Source organism: Lithobates pipiens, unplaced genomic scaffold (assembly GCF_037356315.1).
Source record: "Lithobates pipiens isolate NorthernLeopardFrog02 unplaced genomic scaffold, aLitPip1_a1.2 Scaffold_23, whole genome shotgun sequence".
In the NCBI taxonomy this organism is placed as follows: domain Eukaryota; kingdom Metazoa; phylum Chordata; class Amphibia; order Anura; family Ranidae; genus Lithobates; species Lithobates pipiens.
In genome coordinates, this window is record NW_027507785.1 from 36,788,139 (window position 1) to 36,800,349 (window position 12,211).

General features: G+C 46.4%; 1 protein-coding gene across 1 annotated transcript in view; it reads left to right on the forward strand.

Moving 5' to 3' along the window:
* Positions 1–12,211, forward strand: part of LOC143927382 (retinal guanylyl cyclase 2-like) — a 195,511-nt gene that overhangs the window by 128,889 nt on the left and 54,411 nt on the right. Inside the window, exons 7-9 of the mRNA XM_077451426.1 lie at positions 1,593–1,721; positions 3,769–3,849; positions 8,593–8,769. Coding sequence (XP_077307552.1) covers positions 1,593–1,721; positions 3,769–3,849; positions 8,593–8,769 — 387 coding nt within the window. The remainder of the gene's footprint in view (positions 1–1,592; positions 1,722–3,768; positions 3,850–8,592; positions 8,770–12,211) is intronic.

Here is a 12,211-nt window from a genome sequence, read left to right on the forward strand (position 1 = left end):
CTAAGTGCCACTTACTAGACAATGGAAGAAAACAGGCATCAGTATAGATAAACAACTCTTCCAGGTTCGCCGCTGCTCGGCGTGCGTTCCATGGAGGGCGGAAGTAACGTCAATAGTTTGAATAGCCGGAAATATGTCAAATAAGTCAACGTATTTACGGCTATTGTAACCATTGAGCAGCGATGAACCCGGAAGAGTTGTTTCACTATACTGATGCCTGTTTTGTTCCATTGTCTAGTAAGTGGCGCCTAGATTGCGCTTATTGCCTTACCCTGCAGTGCTTCACTATTAGCTTCTCTTTCTGTTTTTGGAGCCTGGTAGATCTGTGTTTCTCTGGCTATCCCCAAGACCCCCTTGTTTTGAATGGAAAATTTCTGAGGAGTTCCTCCCATCTTACCAGATCAATAGATCACAGTGTGTATAACCTACAGACTGCAAAGCTGGGGGTCCATTATCTTTAGTGAGTGGGGTCACAAGAGGGGAACGTGGCACACAGCACCTGGAATAATCATTGGAGCACTATAGTACTTTATCTGTTTGGAGCACTAAGCACAATATTAGAGACTTATTTTATTATACATTAAGTGTGTTATACTTGAAGCACTTCAGCACTTTATATATATATATATATACACTTTTTTAGCACTTAGGCACATTATATAAGCATATGTATTTCATCTCTGCAAGCGCTGCTTATATGTACTTTTATATTCTGGGGTTGTAGCACCCCGTGGACAGCTGCTGCAGGTTTATTTTATTATTTTTTGTCACTTAGTATTTATGTTTTAATTTTTCAACCCTATATTAATGCCCATGGTTTTGGAATGTGATGTCTAGTTATATCTTTTAGGTGCCCACAAACTTTTGACATATCTTGTATAAGCCTCCAGCCTTTCAGGGACACCCTTCTGGCCTCTGACTCGGATGTATATAGCAGGCTGCATAAGCTTATCCTCCTAGACTCTTCCCATTCGCTGGTTTTGTGCTTTTACTCATAATAAATAGATTGAACTAGGATTACAAATTTGTCATATGTCACTTGCATTACAGGGATATTAAGTCCTCATTTTCTCCCAGTGTTTTGTAAGCTGACAGACTGTGAAATGGGGCTAAATCCTAAGGGATACTAATGAGAGCGCTACATGATATTAATCCAGCTTCACAGCAAAATTAGTATTAGTATTTTCTGCCATTTCAACAATGACTATAAAAATTATATTATTATCATTATTAATAATATAAATAATAATAATGATATTTTGTTATCTAATAGTATCGTAAAGTGTATCTAAAACCACAAACTATTTGTTTTTTGGTATCGTGCTTTAAAGCGAAAGTAAACCCTTCGATTTAACAGGAATGTGACTGTCACATTGGTTGTGCTGTTAACCAAACCGTCAAACCATCCAATGGCTGATGTCATTACTGATCACACCACCATGGGGGTTGAAGATTAAACAGAGGGCAAGATGGCAGCTTCCTTGGCTGAAAATGATAGGAGGGTTTACTTCCACTTTAAGCAAAGGGATTTTCTTTATGCTTTATGAATCTGTTAAAAAGTTCCTTTTAACATAACATATTTTCTTTCACAGAAAATTAATATCGATAATATTAGTGACACCAAAAGCGTCTCAGACTGCAGGAGTTTGAAATCCATAGCTCGTTCCCTGTCTACAAAAAGTGCAGTCAACCATGAGAATTCCAACGTGGCTGTTTACGAGGTAACCAGAATCCTATATTGGGTTGTCAGTACGCCTTTTAGGCAATATGATACTTTTTTGGCGTGCTGTTTTGTGTTCTATAGGAATGCACACATTTACTTACTAATAAAACCTTTTGAATGGGGTGTGACACAGAACAAAGAGGACCACTGAAACCATAAACCAGAAAGCATTTAAGATGTTTCTAAATACTTGGTTACCATTTCATCATTTTTCTCTGCCACATTTTGACCTCTATTATCCAAGGGCATTGCTAGGATTGTAACTGACCTATGGTAAAGAAGGACACCCAACAATACATTATATGGCAACAAATTGGTGAACACATGACCAACACACCTAATATATGACCAAAAGAATGTGTACACTCCTATAAATTATTGAGTTAAAGACATAGTATTATGCATTTGGTGTGGAGGAACTTGAGTGGCCAGTACAGAGCAATGACCTCAACTCTACTAAACACCTTTGGCCTCTTCTAATCAAACATTGGTAACTCAACAATGCTCCTATGGCTGAATGAGCACACATTCCTACAGATATACTTAAACATTACATTTTGTTTAATGGAGTCTGAGGCCGCGTACACACGCGGGGACTGTTCGCCCAACTTTGTCCGCTGAACAGTGTTTCGGCGGACAGTCCGCCCGTGTGTGGGCTTTCAGCGGACAGTTTCAGTGAACAGTCTGCTGAACAAAGTTTTTCGGAAATTCCGAAAAACTGTCCGCTGAAACTTGGTTTCAGCGAACAGTCCCCTCGTGTGTAGGCTTGTTCGTCAAACTAAGTTCCGCGCATGCTCAGAAAGGATTTACACGCCGAAAGTTGTAATGCAGTGTATAGGACGTCGTATTTTCCGTCCCGTCGTACGTGCCGTTCACGTCATCGCGCACGGTTTCAGCAAACTGTTCGTTCGTCGTGTGTGGGCAAGTCCGTCCATGCTAATTTTGAGCGGACTGTTCGCTGAAACTGTTTGACGGACAAAGTTGAGCGAACAGTCCCCGCGTGTGTATGCGGCCTCAGGAGTGTTTGACTAATAGATTAGAATATATTTGTTTTAAAAAAACATTTAAAACAACGTTAAGAATGTTTAATAACTGGCCAATCAGCAGGCTTTGGGGGCCTGCTGATGCAGGCTGGGAAAGCTATTAAATATTTGAGTCACTTCCTAGCACAAGGCCTACCTCCAGGGTTTTACTCTGATGGGGATTGTCCAAGTACCTAAGAACCAGGGATCTCCTCTCCTGGAGGAAACCTTTAAGATATTGGTCCCTATTGAGTGCTATTGTTGGGCCTTAAGGAAGCAGATTTCAGTTTTCCCCCACACATGATGGTGCTTAGTGTCCAAGTGAGTTGGAAACAAATATAGGAACCTTCCCATAGTTTCCTGCCTTGAATTATACGGCTGAGGTACCACAAGAATCTACATTTTATAGACATATTAAACTTTAAGTGTCAACCAGTACAGCCCCGTGAGAGGCTGAGTCAGAAAGTTGGAAAAACATGCAGAATGTCAAGGGCTGTGTTTTAAGAAGAACCTACGGTACATGTGTCCAGTGCAACCCTCACCACTCTTCCTAATTCTCCATACACAATAAATCTTTTAAAATATAAAACAAAGTGACTAGTGCCCATCAGTCTAAACATCTAGAACAGCCATTCTCAAACAGGATTTTTTCCCACTGACCCTGATTAATTTGTTTAGGCAGGGTTTCCCCAAGACCTGAAAATGATTTCAAGGGTTCCTCTGGGGTAGAGGTTGAGAAAGGCTGATTTAAAAACGAGAACTTTACCCTGAGAGGAACGTGCCTGGGAGTTTTCTTGCCAAGTACCGTAAGCGACTCTGGTCAAATTCCTTTACTACTGTGTCTGCTTGGCTAACAATAGCGCTACAGATACAAAGTTGACTATTTCACCTAAATGTCACATTTGCAAGTAAGTTCAAGATGGTGGAGCAAGGTAGCCTTCAAGGTACAACATTACACATTTTCTGTCTGCGTCTGTTAGATAAATGACAGCAATGTATTAAAATTGTGAAATTATTTTACAGGGAGACTGGGTGTGGCTGAAGAAATTTGAGCCAGGGCCCTACCACGAGTTGCGTCAGAGCACAACCAGCACACTGCGAAAAGTAAGGACTACACTATTCTGTCATTTTATATAATAGGATAATAATGCGTTTTTCCTACATAAAGTAGAGCTACAGCCAACCCAACTGCAAGTGTTAAAGCTAAATTCTGAGAGGAGCAAATATTGTGTAAATACAAGAATCATGTGAATTCTTCCTTCAATCTTGGTGTGCTTTGCGTTTTTCTCCCAAATCTGTGCAGTAATCCAGTGTGAGACTTTCCCACTGTGCAGGATGTCGTGGAAAAACCCACTATATGCTTTTGCGCTAATGAGCGCCCATCTCGTCTAATGGTATAATGCATCTTACCTATCACTCTATTTCCCGCATATCCCCAAGTAAACAGACATGACCACAGCTTAAGTCCTCATCTTAGCACGTCTGCCCCCCACCGAGCACCGCACTGGCTCTTTTATTCAAAGACAACAAAAGCAATCACAAACAGGAAGTCAGGGCCCCAACAACCAATCGCTTCTTCCATGGGAAATGACCTCAAAGGATATGAATGTCAACACAGGAAATCCTTCCAACAGGATGAGTTTATACAACAACCAATGAACAATGACTAGGGGAGTCTTATGGGCGTGTCTGGGCAGGGACAGTGTGTATGTTTTACCTGGAAGCCATGCTCTTCAACTAAACAAAGGAAGCTGCATGGCTAACAAACATGAATTCTGTCTTTGACCATAACAACTCAAAAGCTCAATTTTTTACAATTTTTCGTGAATCCTTAGTCTGCTTTGTTCAGAGAACAAAGCATATCCGAACTATACTACCGTCCAGGGTGGATGGGAGATTATCTGCAGGTGTATGCCACGGCACCCCAAATATGTTGATCAGGCACACATAGGTGACCCGAGCGCACATCCGCTAAACCGATAATGTCTTTGCAGAGTGAACACATCCCCCCCAGACGATCGTTCTGTGCATCGCACAGGGGCCCTTCGCTGGCGGACATATCCCCACTCTGCAAACACTTCTCTACATCACCAAGCAGCGTTTTACTACCAAATGGATCTCATCCAGCGTCAGTCTGCCCCAGTCAGCTCTTTAGAGTGGGTTGCAGGAGAACTAACACTGGGAGACACTATGACAATACATATTAAAATACATCTTCATAAAATTTCCACAACAGTGCTTCCTGTAATACAGACCGCTCACTGCTGCTTTCTCTCCTTGTGCAGGGTGACTAGTCTTGTCCCCGCCCCTTCCTGTTTTTTTCTGCCCAGGACCGTCCCAGAGCTGTGTGAACTGGCTCCATAGAGAGCCGGTCACAGTCTTCCAACATGCGAATTGGATGCAAGGAAACACACATCCACTTCGAATAAGTGTGAAACCAGCCTTAGATATCATCAGAACTGAACTAGAAGGGAAAGTCTCCAATGGCAGACCTGTTTTAGTGATAGCCATCTAAAAAGGCATTAGGCCGCGTACACACGGGCGGACTGTTCGCCCAACCTTGTCCGCTGAACAGTGTTTGGGCGGACAGTCCGCTCGTGTGTGGGCTTTCAGCGGACAGTTTCAGCGGACAGTTGGACGGACAAAGTCTTTCGAAAATTCCGAAAAACTGTCCGCTGAAACTGTGTTTGAGCGAACAGTCCACCCGTGTGTGGGCCTGTCCGCTGTACTTTCGAAATGAGCGGACTGTTCCCGCTCGGAAAGTCCGCCCATTTCGAGCGCGTGTACAGGTAGGCGGGGCCCGCGAAGGAGACATAGCGGGCTCCGCCGCCTGGAATGGGCTTAAAGGGGAACCCCAACGCCGAAAAAAATCGGCGTGGGGGTTCCCCCAAAGTCCACACCAGACCCTTGTCCGAGCACGCTACCCGGCCGGCCAGGAAAGGGGGGCGAGCGAGCGCGCCCCCCCTCCTGAGCCGTACCAGGCCGCGTGCCCTCAACATGGAGGGGTGCCTTGGGGAAGGGGGGGCCGCGCGGCCCCCCCACCCCAAAGCACCTTGTCCCCATGTTGATGAGGACAAGGACCTCTTCCCGACAACCCTGGCCGTTGGTTGTCGGGGTCTGCGGGCGGGGGGCTTATCGGAATCCGGGAGCCCCCTTTAAGAAGGGGGCCCCCGGATACCGGCCCCCCACCCTATGTGAATGAGTATGGGGTACAATGTACCCCTACCCATTCACCTGTGAAATAAAGTACAAAAAAAAACACAACACAGGGAAAAAATATTTTATTGCACAGCTACGGGGGGTCTTCCGTCTTCGGGGGTCTTCTCGCCGGACTCCTCCGCTATCTGTGTGTAGCTCTTTTACTAGCGGAGGAGTCCGGCTTTCTTCCTCCCCGCCGCCGGCCTCTTCTCCCGACTTCGGGGGTCTTGTCCCCCTCTTCGGTTCTTCTGCCGGGCCACCGCGCCTTCTTGTAGCTCTTTTACAGGCGGTGGCCCGGTCTTCTGTCGCCGCTGCCTTCCGTTCTTCTGTCGCCGCCTTCGGTTCTTCTGCCGGGCCACCGCGCCTTCTTGTAGCTCTTTTACAGGCGGTGGCCCGGTCTTCTGTCGCCGCTGTCGTCGCCGCCGCCGCCGCCTTCCGTTCTTGTTCTTCTTCTTGTTCTTCTTCTTCTTCTCCAGGAGATGTTGACTCGACGAGCTCTCCGGCCGGAATGCCAGGGCCGCGCTGTGCGGTCACTTATATAGTGACAATGGGGCGGTGTCACATGGTATATGTCACATGGGTTGGTCACATGGTGACCCCGCCCCCTTACGATGTCATAGTCCCCATGTGACATCAACCCATGTGACCAACCCATGTGACATATACCATGTGACACCGCCCCATTGTCACTATATAAGTGACCGCACAGCGCGGCTCTGGCATTCCGGCCGGAGAGCTCGTCGAGTCAACATCTCCTGGAGAAGAAGAAGAAGAACAAGAAGAAAAACAAGAACAAGAACGGAAGGCGGCGGCGGCGGCGGCGACGACAGCGGCGACAGAAGACCGGGCCACCGCCTGTAAAAGAGCTACAAGAAGGCGCGGTGGCCCGGCAGAAGAACCGAAGAGGGGGACAAGACCCCCGAAGTCGGGAGAAGAGGCCGGCGGCGGGGAGGAAGAAAGCCGGACTCCTCCGCTAGTAAAAGAGCTACACACACATAGCGGAGGAGTCCGGCGAGAAGACCCCCGAAGACGGAAGACCCCCCGGAGCTGTGCAATAAAATATTTTTTCCCTGTGTTGTGTTTTTTTTTGTACTTTATTTCACAGGTGAATGGGTAGGGGTACATTGTACCCCATACTCATTCACATAGGGTGGGGGGCCGGTATCCGGGGGCCCCCTTCTTAAAGGGGGCTCCCGGATTCCGATAAGCCCCCCGCCCGCAGACCCCGACAACCAACGGCCAGGGTTGTCGGGAAGAGGCCCTTGTCCTCATCAACATGGGGACAAGGTGCTTTGGGGTGGCAAGGCACCCCCCCATGTTGAGGGCACGCGGCCTGGTACGGCTCAGGAGGGGGGGCGCGCTCGCTCGCCCCCCTTTCCTGGCCGGCCGGGTAGCGTGCTCGGACAAGGGTCTGGTGTGGACTTTGGGGGAACCCCCACGCCGATTTTTTTCGGCGTTGGGGTTCCCCTTTAAGCCCATTCCAGGCGGCGGAGCCCGCGACGTCTCCTTCGCGGGCCCCGCCTACCTGTACACGCGCTCGAAATGGGCGGATTTGCCTCCGCCTTACGTGGGCGAGTCCGTTCATTTCAAAAGTTGAGCGGACTGTTTGGCAAACAGTTCGTTGAAACAGTCCGCTCGTGTGTGGGCAAGTCCGCTCATGCAAATTTTGAGCGGACTGTTTGCCGAAACTGTTTGACGAACAAGGTTGGGCAAACAGTCCGCGCGTGTGTACGCGGCCTTAGAGATATATCCTCTCACTTCCTCTTGTGTGTTTAGGATAGGTAGTCAAGGGAGCAGGGGCGGACTGACAACTCATGGGGCCTCTGGGCAATAGGAGATTATGGGGCCTGTGGGCAATAGGAGAAGATTATGGGGCCCCCTGGGCAATAGGAGAAGATTATGGGGCCTCCAGGCAATAGATTATGGGGCCACACAGTATACACACACACACACACATACACTATACACACACAATATACACTCACAGAATAGGTACTGGAGAGGTGGGTGGCTATAATCTTGCCATTTTTTAAATAACACAGATTTTTACATACTGCTCCTGGTTTTATTGAGGCTGGCAACCCTGATGGGGCCCCTTAGTGGCATGGGGCCCTCAGGCAGTGCCTGAGTGCCCAAATGGTCAGTCCACCCCTGCAAGGGAGTTCAACTCAATTGAACTTACTTTAAAATGATAAAAAAAATGTTTTGGCTTTAGAAATACTTCATCTTGAAGCTTGTTTTAACCCACTTTGCATAGTACAGAACCTTATTCCCTTTTTTATTGGTTAAACAGTCCTGAGCTTTAGTAAAGAGGAAGGTCCTTCCCATGCTTGTTGAAAAATGGAAAGCAAATTTGGGAACTACTGCCATCAAACCTGGAGCGAAGGGTAGGAGGATATGCTTCCCTCCTGCAGTCTGCTGGTGACTTGATCCCTGACCTCCTTACCCTCATGTCCTCTAACGCATTTTGCAGGCTTCTTGTGTTTAGGTGCTCACCTGCACCATCTGTTATCAGACATTCATCACCACGGCATGGCTGGCATACATAGGGCACTGGTTTTAATTCTGGATCAAAACTGGAAACAATTAAGCAAACTATATTTCTGAATTTAGCGTGCCATTAACCAGCTGTTTCTGCACTGTTTCCAGATGAAGGATCTGAGAAATGAGAACGTTAACCCTTTTCTGGGCTTTTTCTCTGACTGTGGAATCTTTGCCATTGTGACGGAGCATTGTTCTAGAGGAAGTTTGGAGGATCTGCTCAGAAATGACGACGTCAAATTAGACTGGATGTTTAAATCTTCACTGCTTCTAGATTTGATCAAGGTAATTACTGCACTGAACTCACTCCACATCGCTATGACTTAGGTAGCACTGAAAGGCCACCCCAACTTCTGGAACCAAGACCAAGTTTTAGAGAGCCAATGGGGTTGATTTACTAAAGGCAAATCCACTTTGCACTACAAGTGCACTTGGAAGTGCAGTCACTGTATATCTGAGGGGAAGATCTGAAATGAGGGGAAGCTCTGCTGATTTTATCATCCAATCATGTACAATCACAAATGCTGTTGGTTATTTTCCTTGCATGTCCCCCTCGGATCTACAGCGGCTGCACTTCCAAGTGCACTTGCAGTGCACTTGAAGTGCAAAGTGGATTTGCCTTTAGTAAATAACCCCACCCCCCATGTATATGTCCCCAGCACAGTGACACCCCACATTTTTAAATGTCCACTGGAAGATGGGAATGAATGAGATATCTCTGTATATAATGCTTAGAAAAGAGCTTGTGTTGCAAATATCTAAAATAACATGACCTACTGCGCTCTTACCCTTCTTAATATGAGAACATTTAAAGGGGGAGTGGGTATGGTGCTGCTCTTGTGTAGATGTGTGTTCCCCTTTAAATCACAAAAGGTGTTTGGTGCTCTGTTCTTTTCACATGTATTCGCACAATTTTTGGTATATACCGTATTTTTTCGCTCCACAAGACGCACCTGATTTTAGAGGAGGAAAACAAAAAATATTCTGAACCAAATGGCTGTGGGGTCTTGCTGGGAGGCCAGTTGCTGGCTTGTGGGTTCTGCTGGCTGCTGGCCTGTGGGTCCTGCTGGGAGGACAGTTGCTGGCCTGTGGGTCCTACTGGCTGCTGGCCTGTGGGTCCTGCTGGGAGCTGGCCATGGCAGGACCCACAGTGTTGAGGGCTATTTTGAGGTTACTGGGTGGACACTGGAGCAGAGTAAATGGGGAGTATGGCGGGGTGGGGATAGAAGGGATGTGGGGATGTGGAGTTAAGCTGGCCATGGGGATGTCAAAATCTCTCACCTCAGTGATAGCAACTCTTAGTGCCAGCTCAGCAGCAGGTCCTTACACAGGGGGGTGATGCTTCTGTCCTGGGGTCAAGCAAAGTTGCAGCCCAAGCCAGTCACATTGGTCCCAAGTCCCGACTCCCTGGCATGCTCAGCCTCCTAGATCCTGGGAATTGTAGTTCCCTGGCTGTTCTGCGCTGCTGCTCCACCCACCGGGAGCTTGAGCGTGCGCAGAGTGAACTACAATGCTTCGTATGCAGCAAAAAATACGGTATGTGATCTATTGTTGAAATTACAAATTTGTAAACATTAAACTATTTTATATGTGCAAACAATTCAATTTCAAACATATTCAATTATAAAATAAAGTGACAAGTGCTTGGAACTAGTAAACATTGAACTCTGTGGTGGTAAATATAATCACCCAATTTGTAATCCATCAAATCCCGGTGAGAATAATCAGTTCATAGACATAAAAAAAAATATTGTAAAGAAAGGTTCTCAAAATAAAGTGACAGGTGCTCTTTATCCGTACTTGTAACACATCCAGTACAAGTGCTCCACTCTGTGCTCCTCTTAGACCGCGTACACACGCGGGGACTGTTCGCTCAACTTTGTCCGCTGAACAGTGTTTCGGCGGACAGTCCGCTCGTGTGTGGGCTTTCAGCGGACAGTTTCAGCGGACAGTCTGCTGAACAAAGTTTTTTGGAAATTCCGAAAAACTGTCCGCTGAAACTCTGTTTCAGCGAACAGTCCCCTCGTGTGTAGGCTTGTTCGTCAAACTAAGTTCCGCGCATGCTCAGAAAGGATTTACACGCCGAAGTTTGCATTACAGTGTATAGGACGTCGTATTTTTCGTCCCGTCGTACGTGCCGTTCACGTCATCGCGCACGGTTTCAGCGGACTGTTCGTTCGTCGTGTGTGGGCAAGTCCGTCCATGCTAATTTTGAGCGGACTGTCCGCTGAAACTGTTTGACGGACAAAGTTGAGCGAACAGTCCCCGCGTGTGTACGCGGCCTTATGCTATTGCACTCACCAGAAGGTACTCCCCTCAAGGGGGCATATCGCTTTCACAGCTAATCTGCTGTATAACAGGATCCAGATCCACGTGTAAATTCCTCTCCTTTCTCTTTTAACCAGTTTGCCCCTTCTCCTCAGTAATATGTGGAAAGAAATAGCATCCCATAGCACAATATCCTTTTTATTTTTTTTATTCCATTAAACAAACAGAAATGCACTAACATTTGTTCAGTGTTTGGTAAGCATGACAATCAGGAAGTCTGGGATGTCTTTGCATTCCACTGACCCATCAGGAAGTGACGCAATGACGCTAGAAGCTCCGCCTATGCGTTTCATCAGTACTAAGTCGTCAGGAGTGCTGCGGTACCCAGTTCTCATTCACAAGGGGGGAAGGCAGCATCTGGGGGCCCACTTGCTAAAAGGGCTTCAAGATTCCGATAAGCCCCCCCACCCACAGACCCCCACAACCACCATCCAGGGTTGTGGGGGGAAAAGGCCCGTGTCACCATCAACATTGAGACAAGAAGCTTTTGGGTGGGGGGGGGCGGAGCTGCATGCTTAGATAAGGGTCTGGTATGGATTTTTGGGGGTACCCCACGCCGTTTTTAAAAAACTATTTAATGTGGCGTGTTTTTTATGACTTTTTTATTGTCGGTATTCTTTTGTTTGCATTTCAGCTGTCAGAAGCTGATGAATCATTGGATGTTAAGGATGCGGTGATTGGCTTCCCAGCCCGCTCCTTAACAACCAAATATTCTTCACACAGAATTCGAATTGGTTTTTCATTTTTCGACTGATCTGAATTAGAATCATTTTCAAAACTGTGGAATCCGTTAGAAAATTAATAAAAGAACCAAAACGAAACAAAATAAATTTAGAAACAAATCAAAGAAACCAAATTAGTAACATAATGAATCTATCCAAAACTGAACAATTTTTTCCATTCTGCACATGTCTACTTATCACTTCCTGTGAGATGAACTGAATGTTATCTCCCTTCTGTAAACTACTAATCTACACACCCCCTATGTAATGGAATTGAAAAAAGGCAGACATGTTTGAAGTCCCATCTGGGTGCCAGCCATGCCTTCCTCCATAGAAACAGTGGAGTGAGTTAGTGTAGCTACCCTAGTACAGCAAGTGTATTACTGGCAGGATTAACAGGTAAAAACTATGGAAATAGCCTGAAAAAAGAAAAGGGATGCAACCACCACATCTAAGTACTAAAAATGCAATATATTATTTTTTTTCTTGGGTTTAGATACACTTTAAAGTAAACTTGTGGCTATTCTGGGCAACAAAAAGAGAACTTGATACTGCTATTCAGTTAGTCATTTGGAGTCAGAGTGTGGCTCCCTTATTTCTTGTGGCATAGGTTATCCTTTGAGGCCATTTAAAGCATCTATATGTGTAAGTATTCCACGCAGGCTCAGGTAAGCTTT